This window comes from Acanthaster planci, unplaced genomic scaffold (assembly GCF_054643075.1).
Source record: "Acanthaster planci isolate LZ-2023a unplaced genomic scaffold, COTS_SCS Contig84, whole genome shotgun sequence".
NCBI lineage: Eukaryota > Metazoa > Echinodermata > Asteroidea > Valvatida > Acanthasteridae > Acanthaster > Acanthaster planci.
This window is the reverse complement of record NW_028257706.1, coordinates 25,809-41,853: the sequence shown is the minus strand read 5'-3', so window position 1 is coordinate 41,853 and position 16,045 is coordinate 25,809. Positions and strand designations below refer to the sequence as shown.

At 39.3% G+C, this 16,045-nt stretch overlaps 2 protein-coding genes across 2 annotated transcripts; both read right to left on the bottom strand.

The window, feature by feature from the left end:
* Positions 1-966: 966 nt before the first annotated feature.
* LOC147795300 (major yolk protein-like) lies at positions 967-3,268 on the bottom strand. Its single transcript, XM_087132103.1, has 3 exons — positions 3,135-3,268; positions 2,558-2,766; positions 967-1,947 (listed from the first exon to the last, which is right to left on the bottom strand). Exons 1-3 carry the CDS (start codon positions 3,146-3,148, stop codon positions 1,673-1,675), a joined length of 498 nt encoding a protein of 165 aa, XP_086988229.1. The 5' UTR covers positions 3,149-3,268; the 3' UTR covers positions 967-1,672.
* An 11-nt stretch (positions 3,269-3,279) lies between these two features.
* LOC147795299 (major yolk protein-like) lies at positions 3,280-14,826 on the bottom strand. Its single transcript, XM_087132102.1, has 20 exons — positions 14,676-14,826; positions 12,531-12,713; positions 12,059-12,221; positions 11,523-11,651; positions 11,197-11,305; positions 10,790-11,018; positions 10,409-10,594; positions 10,123-10,289; positions 9,556-9,831; positions 8,892-9,065; positions 7,435-7,584; positions 6,954-7,065; positions 6,270-6,435; positions 5,894-6,009; positions 5,591-5,798; positions 4,989-5,157; positions 4,651-4,791; positions 4,194-4,506; positions 3,527-3,724; positions 3,280-3,320 (listed from the first exon to the last, which is right to left on the bottom strand). The coding sequence occupies exons 1-20, from the start codon at positions 14,731-14,733 to the stop codon at positions 3,280-3,282; spliced, it is 3,288 nt and encodes a 1,095-aa protein (XP_086988228.1). The 5' UTR covers positions 14,734-14,826.
* Positions 14,827-16,045: the final 1,219 nt, after the last annotated feature.

The window sequence follows — 16,045 nt, the reverse complement described above, 5'->3', positions numbered from 1 at the left end:
CGTAACCATTTCAGAAACATTGTAAATTCAACGTTTAACTCATTAATTGTGACCCCTAAATGACTAAAAAAAACTTTTGGCCGTTCGCGTTCCCAAGCTGATTAGATGACGTCATCGCCAGAACCCTCAGTTGTGTTTGATGTAAATGTTTTCTATTTCTGTTACCCTTCAATTTGCCAGAACTCTCCGCAACTCTTCTTTGCATGCACACAGTTGACATCGCAGTGCATGCCGTGATTATTGCCGTTCATGGGCATATCCTAGGGGGATTGACGAGGAAAGCATCAGAAAATAATGAGCCCAGATTGGTCAACGACAGGGGTGGGGGAGCGTCATTACGCAACCCCAACACCCGAAAAAATCGAAATTTTTTGTCGTGGGGAAAAAAAGAGAGGAAAGAAAAAGCAAAATCAGATTCAAAGAGGGTCAAATCGCCAGTTTCATGAAGTGCCAGCAAATTGGCCGCTTCCTCACTACCCCCCCCCCAACAAATCAAAGACCTACGACGCGACAAGATATTTAACGGGTGAATGGAGTTCGGCTGGGGAGAGGCTAGGAAATATTAATGATGCTTTAGCTTACAGATCCTCAGCATTTATGCATAGTAAATTGCTATTGATATTGGGTGTGGTCTACTTTTATTTCTAATTTTTATTTTTCAAAAATAAATTCAGACTAATCTAAAACTTGAAAGATCCTTTATGCGGAGGGAATGAAACCTTTCACGGTGTGAATCCGGAGAGTGTTATCTTTTTAGTGTACAATCACACCAATTTCACATTCCTCCCCACTGCATGCATGAGCATGCAGTGGGGAATGAAAGCAGTCTGATTTAGTACCAAGCAGTATCAAGCATGCGAAGGAAAAAATCAAGCAAGAATTACCCATTTAAAAGTTGTCTGCTTGATTTAGACAAAGCTGCAGAAACATTAAATGTTTAGAGGAAACAGCTAAACTCCAGCATGGTTCTGCTGCAGTAACATTTCAACACTTTATTCAGGTTATCATCAAAATAAAAGAATAAACATTAATTACACAATGTGTATGTAAACAACTTATCTACGTAATTCAATGTTTAGCAATTTTAGTTTTGAAGTTAACATGTAACTCAGATTATTATTAGCTACTTAGCATGGTTTCAGAACAAGCACACTGTTGTTTTTGGCCATTTCTTCCTTCGATGTCTACACCTTTCTAGACAACATTTTTAAGGTTTTGGAAATTCGGTAGGTTTTCAAGACTGAATATAAATCAATTCTAATACAGGTAAACAAAAATATCTGAAACTTAAATTTTTCTTTTACACTTTCATTAAAACATGTACATGTAAATGTACATTTGCATATAGCTGTGAGGAACAGCGATGACAAAATTAACACTAAATATCTTGAAATTCCAAACAACAAAATTCATTCGACAATTAAATGGTAAAGTTGGGTGCAATCAGATGTGCATAATTTCTTGCGTTTTCTGTGATATGTAAATATTTACTGCAAAATTTGTCAACAATCCCACAATCAGCAAATCACCTTTTCCTTCCAATACACAGTTGTAAAACAAGTTAGGTTGAAGTTTTCATGCAGAATCAAATAAATCAGGCAATCATGAAGATCACATAACAAATTGAAAAGTATAAGAATTTCTAACTTAGGTTCTCTTGATGAGTCAGTATTTACTGACGACGTTCCTGTTGAATTTGGGCAACAATCATGTGGATTTTCTTGGCAGCATTCAATGTGCTCTTCTGCTCACAGACTGGGATGCTGCTTTGTTGTGAAAACCACTCACGATGCCACTCATCTCCAATCCATGGCTTCTCACAAGTGGGGGACTTCTTTGTACTGACAGTGTGTTGGTTGACCGGTTGGATGTCTTTCAGATCCGTAATAGCATCTGCCACTTCAAAGTTCGCATTGAGGGAAGGATTGGCCCAGAATGGATTATTTCCTTGGGAAAAAACAATCCACAAACTTATCTTTTCACTACAAACCTTTTTATCATCTGAAAGGACTAAGAAGAAAATAATGGAAATTACGATTTCTACAATTGTGAAACTTTTCCATTTCCCAGAACATTTTCTGTATTACCAAAATGCAATGCTTTTTCAACATTTGGATATTACAGATTAACCATAATGAATTAATTTATTTAATTTCAGAAAAGCTTAATAATTTTAATAGTCAAGACCATTATTTAGTGGTCATCTTTTCTCAGACGATGTAACCACATTTTCCCTGCAAAAGATGTTAAAAATATAAAGCATCTAATAAATCAGTCTGTGTCATTTTCAGACATGAAAAGGTTGGGCATTATCCAACAAGTATGGCAACTACAGCTGGAACCCTGTCAGTTAATTAAATCCTTGCAACAATAGAAACAAGTTGCACAAATATACATTCATCTCCAGTGACACAAATAAAGCAGTCAGCTAGAGTCAGTTGTGAGCAAGCATAACATAAACAAATGCAGAAAGATTTCTTTATGTTTTTGACAAGGTGACTGCAATATTTTTCCATGCATGAGTCAAGCCAGTGCTACTGAGCTTTTTGGTACTCACCCCACTGGTTCTTGATTTCTTCATACTGTCTTGGCAAAAACTTCCTGTCTTCTGTCATCCAGAAGTCATCCCTGTTCCATGTTGGATTTGTGGAAGTCTCCTCACAGGGGACACATTCACAGGCAGTAGGAGCCATGACTGTCTTCAGGTAAGTAGCACCATTATCGCAGGTGAACTCTGCCATCTGACGCTGGAAGCTGGTGGGACGGCTGTTGTGTGTAAAATTTGGAATTATTAGTAACTGGTCACTTTACAGCAGGTGTGAAAAAAGGCAAATTACTGGTGCAGGTCTTGGGAAATGAGGGAAGTTCATTTTTTGTAGTGAATATGAGTTAATTTGATCATGTCCATAAGTAACATAAGTTCAAATGATTACTGTATAAATCAAACCATGCCCAAAACATGAGGGTCTTTCAGAATATGTAAGAGTAAATATGGAGAATTAGTATAAATAAATGTGCTCAAACACAAATGGACAATTACAGCTCTTTTTTCTCTAAGAGAGAAAGTTGTAATGCTGTAGACTGGCGGTTCACATGTTGCATTGTGTTTATGCTTCCCTTGATTCAACTCCTACCTGCACATAGGCATCAAGATCTTTTTTCTTCTCACCAATACGGCCCAAAGAGATCACAACAGGTGATGGGGTTCCTGAGCAAGTGATATCCTTAACAATAGCATTGCAGGTGCCATTCCTCTGAGTCAAGACATGGTGTAGGGTCTCACCCCCAACATACATTGGTCTTGTTCTTCCACCAATCATCTAAAAAAAATCAGCCGTGAAACTTCAAAGTCATTCAAGTAAAGTAGAATTACAACTTGACATGTATTTTGGGTAAAATTATGTCAATCTATCTGGGCATGTCACAACACAGTGTGGTCAAGTCTTCTAGTCCAGTAATCTCAAGTTACTATGATAATAAAATATCTAGTCACTGTCAATAAGTCTAATAGGAAGTAATTACTCACAAGAAGAGGGTTTAACAAGGGCTTCAAAAGAGCGCAGTAGCATAGGTCCCAGATAAACTTCATAAGTCTGGTTGATAAGAGGAATAGGCTGGAACTTGAAGGAAGAAGGTGAAGGCACAAAGACTTCAGCCATTGGCGAGATATCAAACTGTCTCTGAGCATGAAGAAGAGCCTTTGTCACATTCCAACGCCAACTTCCTATAGAGATACACTTGTCATAATGTGTCTTAAGCAGTCATTTACTACGTTCAGTTAAGGCTAATCATTGCTCACTTTAATTAATAAGGTTTATACAATAAATGTACAAATTCGTTTTCGGAAGTAATAAATAACTTGCTTGGTTGTGAGAGAACTAGAGACTTTCTGCCTGGTTCTGACAAAGGAAAGATAAAGATGTTTTTGAAATGGTGGGCAGAGCTAATCAAAGAACGTTTAGTGACTGCTATAATATTGGAATAAACAGCAGTCATAAAATCCAAAATCATCCTTATCAAAGAAAATTTAATATACTGAAAATGTAAAGCAACTAAGCAATACTACGTGAAATCAACCATAAATAGTTTGTTCAGCTACACCACTAATTTACGGTGCAAAGTTTATGCATGGCGCAAATTTATGCCAGCTGCTATCTGCACTTTTTTTAATATCATACATGCAAGTACCCCACCTGTCCTGTTATATGCAGTCAGAAGAGCTGAGTGAGGCACAGCACCAAAGCTGCACTCCTTCAGAATTTCTTCATCTATGGTGAAATCAATCACCTCACCAGAGTGACACACCATGACAACCTCACTTGGCAATATTCTGGCCGACCTAAGCATTCTCTGAGCTGTGTGGGCTTCAAGGAAAGAAATATCACCAGCTTGGTTACTCAGACACTCCAGACTTCCCTGGTAGTCAGAGAAGGGTTCCTGCATAGTCTCGGTGCAGTTAGACGCACCAGCTCCGGCACAAGCACTACAAAGTCTGTCTTGATGGAGCTGCAAATAAAGTGGAAAGAAATCATTATTGTCAGCATTGCAAAGGTGAATAATTTACATTTGTGTCTTCTCAGCCTAAAAATTGTAAAGACACTAAAGATACTATACACTGTCCTATCAACTGCAATGAAAATATCCTTGTACCTTCGTTCTTTCAAGGAATTCACTGATATCTGGAGAGTTCCAAATTGGGTTGAAGTAACGGTTGAACTCATGCTCACGTAAAGCTATACTGTCAAACAAGTCAATGTTGATAAAGCGACGACTGTAGACTTGAAGGAAACTCTGAAAATGAAATAACATTTAAGAAAACACAGTGTCATACTCCAGAAGTAAAAGAAAATTTGAGAGTTTTGAGAAGGTAACTTTACAGCCAAAGCTTTAGTCCTATGCAAAGTGATGCTGCAACACCAATTTCTACGGTAAACTTTAAAGTGGGTGATACAACCAACATTCTAGCAGTTGTATCTCTTGGCACTTACCTTAATAGCAGGGTGAGTGATCCAGCTAAACTTTTCCTCTTGTCTATCAATCATAGAAGGAGATTCATAGATGTATTCCAGAAAATCATTCAGTTGTTCTTTTATGTTGAAATGCTTGGAGGCAAGGTTGTTTAGCAAAGAAGTCAAAGTGGGCTCAGCTGACTGATATCTATCCAAACAAAAATAGCCAAAATAATTTCACTACCCTCAATTCACAACAGTGCGCCTCCAAGAGCTTGCAACGCGTTGGCCAATCACAATCTCTTGACCCATTGCGCATTTGGAAAGAGTTGACAAATTTGGCGCACTGTGATTAGTCAACGTATTGCAAATTCTTGGAGGCACACTATTGTGAATCGACTGTATTCACTGTCAGGGTGATTGTGGTGTCATATGCAAGGTCCTGCCCTTCCACTTGATATTCAGGACTGAATGATAAGTACTGAATAACTGAACACCCCCCCCCATTCACTAGCTTGCTTATTAGGAGAGAGTTCATCGCCCCATATGTTGGCTGTATTACTGACAGAGGTTTAACTCAACATGTAGACGAATTACATGTAGTTAATATTTTATGAACATAAGTACATATTCAAACATACCTGTCAAATGGCTTTGACTTATGATACTTTGACTTGTCAGTAGACCTCAACCAAGATTGGGAATCCACTGCTTTTAATTTCTTGATCAATCCGTCAATGCCCCACCTAGTCTGAGACCTGACCTGATCTCTTGGAATCACAGTCTCATCATCAAGCCCATGGATTTCATCAGGTAACTGATCAAGGAGTTTAGACAAGTCCTTCAAACCTGACAACAAACACAATGTTTATTATACATGCACCTTACATGTTACATATATAGATTTTCTGCAGTGAAAATACTAGCATGGTTCTTAGACTTACTTGATGGTTCAGTGCTAAGGATTCTGTGAAGAAGTGGAGCTTTCCTTAGACTCACGGAGGACAACAAATCCTTGATCTCATTCTTGGTATTTGTCTTAAAGAAGATGTCAAAGAATCTGCAAACATTTGACCCAAAAAACTTTGATTTAAAGTTTTATCACTTAATGTTTTGTAAAAACTTGTCAAAACAAGTGTAAATATGCCCTAGTACATATTGAACAAAAATACAAGTAAACATTACGAACTAAATCAACTAAATCAAACCATTTTTCAAATACACCAAAAAGTGCATATAACATGTTTAAAGTAATCTGCTTCTTCCAGTTGTCATAATTTACCATTTAATTCTGGAGTTTTAGAACTCTAGTCTACTCACCTGGGGGACATTCCTTTCCAGTTGTAATAGTTCCAAGTGTTGGGCATGTTCATGTTGAACCATTCATAACCAGTGAAATTATAGAAATTCCAACCTGGGAAGCCCCAGTTGAGTTCATGACCGAGGATGAGGTCCCTATCCCATGTCCAATTTTGGGGGGCAGCACCTTTGGGCAAAAAAGGTTTTTTAATACAGTTTTAATACAAATTCTACAAATTATTTCATGTCATTATTCCACATACAGACCTTATGAGCACAGCAAACTAGCATCACGCACACTACTGATGTGAACATCCCCCCAAACAAATATTAAACCTTAGATCAAATGAATAACTTCCAACTCTAATCTGTATATACGTATTGCAATTCCTTTTGTGTCTCATGAAAACAAACTACACACTTCATTCATGGCTATGTGAATTATTATAGAGATTCTTTAGCTTATTTCAAAGGGAAGATTAATGTCAATAATATGGGTTTACAAAATAAAAATAATTACAAAGAGACAACAAAAGGAAGATGGGGCAACAAGGATGACAACAAGAAGTGGCAACACGTGAAAGTCACACAAACAGGTGATGTTAATAAAACTCAGACTGGAAGGAATTCAACTGTGACAACTGGTTAAGAAGGATTTAAAAACTGCAAAGATTATCAATTTGAGGAAAGTTTGACAGATCATACCAGGCAGGCAAGATTTCTCAAAGAAGCGGCTGATGGATTCAAAGACAGAACCAATACGAGGAATGGTGCCATTGGCCAGAAGCCAGCCAATAGGATGCTTAAATGATGACAGCTGTAAAACAAAATGAAGAGTTCACTTTTGTCAATCATAACATTCTTTACTACTAGCTCAAGTGGTTTTATAGTATGAAATCAGCGTGGTTGATGTCATCCTGTTCATTCACTGGTGACAGAATAATAACGGATATCTACACCAAGAAACAGGCTAGTTATATACTTAGATTTAAGTTCGACCTATTCAAGACTTTGCAGATGTTTTAATTGGCTCTTATTACGAAGCACTAAGCAAAAATAATGAAGGCTTTGACTTTCTTGATGGAATTCAGTCAAGAAGTGACTTGGGTACTTTAAGAAAAACCCCAATCTACAATGAAATAACAACACTAAACTGTAAAGACTCATCCAACTTTGTATCACATACCTTACTGATGCCAGCAAAGCATGGATTCAATCCAGTCATGTTCAGGAATCTGACATTATTGCCATATTTCTCCAACAATTTCTCCTTTGTCATCACAGCAATGGTGTAGGTGTAAGTGGTGTTATCAAACAGAGACTTGCCATCCACTCGCTGCAATGTAAAAGCAAAAGCAATCAACAGAAATACTTATTACCAGGCAAATGTATATGCATATTGACAAAATACATACAGTCAGTGCTCTTAATTTATCTTATTGCTGAGCTTTCAGTAACTGGGTACCTTTGTCAGGGCAAGCATATTCAGTTCTGAATGAATGCAGAAAAATCCACGTTGATTTCACCTGGATGCAGCGTTCCAAGTTAAAAAAAGACATGCTGCTCCAGTTCCATACGCGGTACATACATTGTAGGATGCAGACGCCTATGTCATTGAGAGTTTGCGGTGGTGCACAAAAGTACTGTGCGACAGTGAGACTGGATGTTTGTTAGTGCACACTATGCAAGCCTTGGTGACGGCTTTGTGGAACTCTGTGTAAGCGTTCCGCGAAGCGGTCACCAAGGCAACACTTGGTCTCTCTGATGTACAGTTTACCACAGCGACGACATGTAATGCAATATACTACATTTCTGGTAATGCACGTATGATCCCTGCATACTCTGTAGGTACCGCAGGGGGCCAGCAACCAAAAGGCTGTTAACTATATAGGGGCAGGTGTTACATCTGGGGCACAGGCAAGGGGAATAACTGCCTGCTTGTGATGGCGAGACAGAATCTAACTGGAATCGCACAAGCACGTCCCTGGCAGAACGCTCGCACCTCAATGCGCAGATCACGGGGTTCGGTGAAAATGGAAGCTGCAGCTGCATCATCCCGAGTGTATGAAAATGTTTGAGAAGAACATTACATGCCGGGATATTACAAGGCTGGTATGTGATACCCTGATACTAGTTCAGCATCTGCTCCTCGATGTGTCCAACAAACAGACATGCATAACTTGGTCCCATCTGTGTGCCCATAGCTACACCACTGATCTGAACGTAGTGCTCACCGTTGAATGTGAAATCGTTTAACGTGAGCACCAATTCAGCCAGACAGAGCAGAGTAATGGTAGGAGGATCCTGAGTATGGCGAAGATCTAGACAGTGTTTGAGCGCAGTCAAACCACCCATGCGGGGAATGGATGTGTTTATCAATTGTTTATCGATTCTTTGTAGAATATTCACCAATTTTCCACATGTATATGCATGAATGTTTACATGTACTTCCGATTTCCTTGTTCAAACTGTCACTCTACAATGTGGAGTAAAAAAATACAACTGTCATATAAGAACCACAAGCACACCCACGACAGCCTCAAGTGTTAAAATCATGTCAATATAACTAGCGAAGATGTATCAAACTGACAGCACACAAAACACAACAACACAAGTCAGTGAGATATTCCACCATGTACTCACAGGGGCTAATGTATCAAATTCCTGACTCATAAATGGTTGTAGTTTGAATTCTCGTCCAGCAATAAACATCTCGGTAGGGTCAGCAGTTATCAAATCTGCAGTTCCATTCATGACAGCCTGCATGCATTCCATCTTGGTCTTAGCCAAGACACAGCCCCAAGCTACATCATTCGTCTGGAAACAAATGACAAATGTAAGGAAAGGAACAAATATTGTCAAGAAAGGGATCCCGTCATGGACGAAGTTTCTCTGTTGCAAAGTTAAGTATTGACAAAATTCATGCAATTAACGTTCAGTCTAGACAAAACTGTTGTCCAAATCATCCAACTGAGCACATTTCTACTCAAAATAACACCTGCCAGATAACATTTTAGTTTCTGTCAATTGTGTTCTCAGCTTTGATTCTGTTCTCTTGGAATGTGAAAATATGTCCCCAAAAAACATTTTGCCACACGGTCAATTTTCCACAAATTGAAAGCAACCTGATTTCTGACAAGGGCATCACAGAAAGTTCCAAAATTGTCAGACCCATTTTGCATATGAATGTCTCCCTGAACATTTTTCCACTTTGTCATGATTCATTGCTGTCTGTAGATATAATTTATAAATTCTTCATAGAATATTCACCAAATATGATTTTATAAAAGTTTACTGATTGACATACAATTTCAACGTGCTCAAACAGCCCTTTGTAGATCTTGCATCCTTCATATAACTCCGGCTTGGTGACACACACTCTGCACACAGTCTTAGGTACCAGCCTTTCCACAGTATCCATCAGCATAAAGAATGGCTCAGCATGTGGCTTGACTGCTTCATCAATGTTGATAAAGACATTGGATTCTTGCTTGAAGAGTATGTCAGAACTGTGACCAGTTGGGCAGTTGTACTCATCAGAGTCAAACAGCTTGAAAGTGCCAACTGCTTTACCACTGTAGACCTGTATTTTAACATGTAAAAGTAATGCCATCAGGTCTAAATTCGATCAAACTCAGAAAGACAAACATTGCGACCACAGGGATGCCAGTTGGTTTTCGGCCAGGATAGGGAAAATTTTTTCGTGGAAAACACGCACACACACCCTGATCAAATGTGGCTGCATAGTTCAAATAATGGACACAGACACATCAATTAGTATCCTGATAAACCAGGATGTATAGCTAGTTCCATTAGGCCTTGCATCAACATAACAGTGGGGCTATCAGCCAGACAAAAAAACAAGCAAACCAACCTGAACGGCCCGTGCCAAGAGGTTCTGTATTACAGCTTTGAGATCAGTCTTTCGTGGGCTGATGTAAACAGTTGGCTGCGGTACCTTGCTAACATGGCAATCCTTGGTTTCCCATTCAGTCAAAGGCTGGCTACCAGACTTACAGATCAGCTTGAATTGAGTTACAGCTGGTGGAAATCCAGCCAAAATAGACAAAAAATTGAAAGTAAATGGCTAAAAAAAATGACTGGATTCATGGCACAATAAAATAGTGTATGACAACCTTGCTTATCTTGCAATGATTTACCTGTTGATTCTAGCAACAAACTCTGAACTTTCTTGTGATCAATGAAGGTCACTTCGCCAACATCCTCCTTCAAACAGTGAACGGCACCATCAAGACCCTCATAGCGCAGGGAAGCCTCGCCTTCACATCTTGCCAAAAGGGACACAGGATATGTCCCATTCTTATCAAAAGTCTTGCTCAGAATACCTGTTTTTGTAAAAAAAAATCTACTCAAACAATTGTCAAACCTTTGTTTATTCTCAAATATCTTTAAAAGTACAGCTTACTGCTGATCTTGAACAGGGTCGAAATACATCTGTAAGCCTGATCAAGAAATATCACTACAAGATCAATGTGAGAAACATCTCACACCTATGTACTAGCAAACTGAATAAATCCTACCTGGCACACAACTCTCACTGAAGAACTCCCCTGCACTCTGAACAAAGTCTCCCTTTTGGGCAATAACTCCCTCCTGGATAAGACTCCCGATTGGGGTCTTGAAGCCAGAAGTACTGTTGGCACTAGTGATGCAAACTTGACGATTCTCAAGTTGAGCCCAAGTGTCAATGTTGGTTGTGATTTTAGCCACAGCAAGAGTTATGTTCTGCCACTCACTTGGAGGAGTTTGCTGTAAAAGATAGATTAATGACAATGCATCAATGACACCCCTCCACACTTGTAAATGTTGCAATGACAATTAGCATGGACTAAAACAAGTAAATCAACACCTTTATAAAATAAACTGCCAAAAGGGCAACGATAGTTTGATTCAATTTCAACATTGAAACAAAAATAAATGATTGTACCTTTGTCTGTGTACTTTCATAGGCCGCAGGAAGGAGATTGTATTTCGTCTTAGCAGTGTAGATATCTTCATTACGAGTTATCATCATATCAACAAAACCCTGTTCAACCCTAAATTACAAAAATGTACAATACTTAAATCTGTCATATAAATGATTAATGAATATTTGACTGAGCTATGAGTTGGCATTAACACTGTAATAAAAGACTTAATTAACAAACCGATTGATCAATCACATGGAGCAATAATAGCTATTTTACTCAACCTTCCTATATCTTGCCACTGCAAAGTTTTTAGAAGCATTAGAGATTGTTTATGTGAACTTACCAATCCATACAATGTTCAGGTGATGTTGCTAAAGCACAGGCCCATTCTCTTCTTGGCTTCAGATTGTAAGTGAATGTGCTAGCCATGCGCACACATTTCTTCCACTCACAGGGGTTGGAAGTGCACACACTATGCAAGAACATGTAAACTGGATTAAAAAGCCTTATTACTTAAAATGAATGTTTCCAACACAAACTAAAGAAATAAATTCCAAGTGACTAAATATGCTTTTGAGTGTCTTTGGACAGATTTTAGAAAAAAAGGAATCAATTTACACATTTTGTTCAACAGAATTTCCTTTGTTGCATTAAGATGCCAAAACATTGAAGTGAAATATCAAATTAAGAGCTTAACATGCTTTTTCACTGCAGATACAGTGGCAAAAGTGGTTAACAAAAAGGATAGTACTTGGAATGTGACAATATCTTCAGCAGTTTTAAAGTATAAAAAATTTACAAAGCTCTGCATGAACTACTCAATAGTCAAATCAAAGAGAATTAATTTAAATCAAACAAAGATGGTTTAGGCAAACTGACCTCAGAGCATCTGTAGTATTGGTGAGTTCCTTGAAGAACCTTGGAGGTTCAGGAAATCGTTGAAGCTTCTGAACCATCTGACGTTTTTTCTCCACCCAATCCTGCCACTGAGACTCAATCTGCTCTGACACCAAGGACAGTGCATGTGGTGGCCGGTCTGGTTCTGCAAGGGTAGCAAATTTGAATCAAATCACAGATTATCAGATATAATTTTGCTTCCAATGATAATATTTCAGACTGACAGCCATCAGAGACAACAATCCATGCAATAATGTAATAAAAAGATGGACTACTGTAGATCTATGTTTACTTTACGGCCAAGTTCATTTTAATTTAAACTTTCACCAAAACATTCTAAACAATGATTTACGGACCGAAGATCAGAGTGAACAGTATGGTCAGGAGTTGCAAGATCTGCAAGCCTACATGTACAAAGCTTAGTTCACAAGCAATTCTTTGCAACCAAACTTACCAGGGGTAACAGCTTCCTGACACATGGCCCCACCACAAGGTGTCTGGCAACATTTCTTGATCCCATCACAATGACTGTCAGTCTGGCAGTCTGTCACACAAACCCCTGAAGTACCACGGTCAGCTGGAATGACTGGGCACTGACCAGGTTTGATGTCCTGTCCAGTCACTTCATCAAATACATCTTCACACAGAGGTACATGTACACAATGTATATGTAAAGGTCACATCAATTTAGTGAGTCAAGACAATAGAGATGAGTTCAATTAAACAGCCTTGGAAGACATAAATAACTTTCATTATAGGCAACAACAGGTGCCATATCCAGCCCACAGTAACATCTTCCAGAGCTACAAGGTTTGCCTCACTCTCAGGAGGATGGAGGACTGCAAATTCTAAGATGATCATGTAGGCGCTAAAGCATTGTTTGCTGATCTCATTCTCGATTCAGGTCAGTTTGCTGAAATGTTGAAATGACGGGAAGCGTTCCATATACAGATACCAGTAATTCTTCCCTACAGTGACTTAATACCATCTGAAAACAAAACCATGTCTAGAAAATTTCAATTTAGGAGAGAAAACACCAAGTCATTTACTTAGAAAACACTTAAGAATTTTTCCGACCAGTCTCATGGGGTTAATCCACAGGGTGTCAAGTGGTGTCCCTATATGGAACTCTTTCTGAAGCAAATATCAGCTCCCAGACTGGGGCCAGTAAAAATACGGAGGTAGTCCAGTACTAGGCCGCGTCCGAATTACTTGGCTATGGCTTAAAATTACACAACTCTACGAGAACTGGCCTCAAGTCACTACCATAGACTAGTGCGTAATTTCAGGCAACAGCCAAGTAATTCGGACACAGCCCTACTCCTACACTGACCCTAGTCTGGGGCTAGCTCATCCCATGCCTGCCAGTGACGCTAATCCATTCTCAGAATCAGTGGGAAGAGGCATAGGGCCTAACGTCTTTGTACCAAGGAGCTGTGGCCTTACGTGCGTTACGCCTTTACTTCGAAAATGCAGTTAACTTTCCATTGACTTTGTACACAGCAAAAAGAGTGGAGTAAGGATGCTGCAGTCTTTCCGTTGATAAAACTCAAAACATGAAGAAATTGGGGTATTTGAAGAGTGATGAAGGATACCGTGCGTCTAGGTGACGTGTAGGCCTATGCACAGATCCCGCGACATATTGCATCTTGCGTACATGTGTAACGCAAACTTCACACACGGCGCACCCACTGATCTCTGCTATACTGTCAGTAAAGTAGAGATCGATCACCGCTCGCGTACGCGGTGAGGGCACCGCTCAGAGGTGGCAGCGCCCCCATGAGACTTTATAAGATAACTCACTTTATAAAATGAAACTCAAACCTCAAATTTGAATTCATCGTATTTTTTTTTTACCTTAGAACAAAAAAACTTCCCCATGAATCTTAAGGATACTGTAGAAATATTGGGCCTTAAATAACTCCCACAACTCCGATCACATGACTTCGGCTGCCAGAAGATCAACTTAAGATGCTCAGTTCATGTCAAACTGATTCTAAACCACTGGGGGGTTGCTCACAATACAGGGTGACAAACATTTCCTACCCAAACTGGTCATGTTTGATCGCATGACTTCGCAGTGCAATCAAAACTGTTTCTATTCTGACTATTATGTTAAAAACATTTATTTATAATTTTTTGCCATGATGATGGATTTTCTGGTAAAGGAGACAAATTGCCATTGGACGAAATAAACTTGAATTAGCATCAATTTTTCTGTTATTTCTCTTATGCAAGAAGCTCAAAATTGATGGGAAATTAAATTTAAAAAAATACTTAAGTCTGAAAGAGGTGACCTTATTGACAGAACAACTGTTTCACTGCATCTGTGTGAACCCGACATCTAACGCGATTAAAGTTCAAACTCATTTCTCCGTGAAAAAAAATCATCTGAAGCCAGAAATCTGGCCAAAAAGTTGGTTTTGTGTGTTGTCCTTTCTGAAATAACACCACTTCAAAGAGTGTCAGTTTAACAGGAATATATTTCATTTGGCTTTAATTGTCAAATTATTTTTTCAATCAGCTGAAAACTTTGATCCCCTGACATAACGTCCTGTCTTGCCCTTAAAATGATGCGGAAAAGAAATTCGACACTCACCTGTAAATGGAAAGGCTGAAACGAGTCCAATGACTCCAAAAAGAAGAAAGAAGTTCATCTTGATCCAATGACTACCAATCTTCTCTGTAAACTACCCTATCCCTCCCAATCCCCATCTACATAGGCCTATATACTCAAACCAGGGCATGCCGGCGTGAACGTCATTCTCTACTTGCCGTTTGATTGGATGGAAGTTTAGCTCAAAACGTCACTGCATAGTTGCCAGCCCAACGGTTGCTCAGAAGTAGAGGAATCGTTTCCTCTTATCAGCTGCCCTTCGGGTCAAGAAGAGAAAATTATTGGGGCGATAAAAGTACATTTGCATACAATGGTTTTTGGCCAGGATTATAGTTTTCGAACAACCGATAGGCTTAATTATTTCTCTAAAACGTTGTTATGGGATCTCTTTTATCTAGCAATGCCGAGAAGCCCTAAACATAACTGAAGTATGGTGAACCTTTACCGAGAAAGAGGAAAGACTGAGAAGAAAAGTAAACACCGGAAAAAAAAGTTGACACGCTCGTGGAATGCAGAACATTTCAACAAGCAGAGCAGGGCACTGCGTTCAGCAAACCTGATAACGGTGGAAGAGGAGTTATCCGCCCTTAGCTGAAGTGCACCCCCACCACCGGCGAGAGAAATACAGATGGTACTAAGTTTTCCAACCGGGTTCTTGCACGAGTTCAGCGTGCGAAGCCCACACATTATAGACTAAAATCGTTGCGCGTACTCAGCGTGCTCTGGGTCAAACGCGCATTAACTTGCGCACCTATCCGTGCGTGAGTATCGAAGGACTGTCATGTCATTTCAAAAGACGCCCTCTTTTGCTCCTGCTCGGAGCGGATACCGTGCAATGGGGCTCTTCTTGTCTAGAAACTTGCTTACGCACCAGGAAATCGAGAAGCTGGGATGTCTTGGCTTAGGCTACTCAAAAGCCTTGGTGAAGTGACATTACTTGAAAAACTGGGCCTACGGTCACCTGAGGGGCGGTTCGCCCCCCCTCCATTGGTCTGAGGGAGCAGTTCTCAACGTTTGGTGTTCACATTTGCCGTTTACACCATTATGTAACACCGTCACATAATCTGCCCTATTACGGCAATCTATATTATACCAAAGATGACAATATTAATGTTGTAAATGATTTAAACAATCAAAACACTTCAGATAAAAATAATAGGTCTGAGTCTGACTCCCTTTAAGTTAATAATGGAAAGATTGAGGATTGTGCTTCGAGATAAACCAGATAAAAATGAAGTATTGTGGCTCAGTGACCAAATTGTAAGCAACTTTAAAGGTGCATGCCATGGTCTTTTAAATATCTGTAGAAGAGATCACAATATGAATTAGGGAGATGTGCATCTAAATTTGCC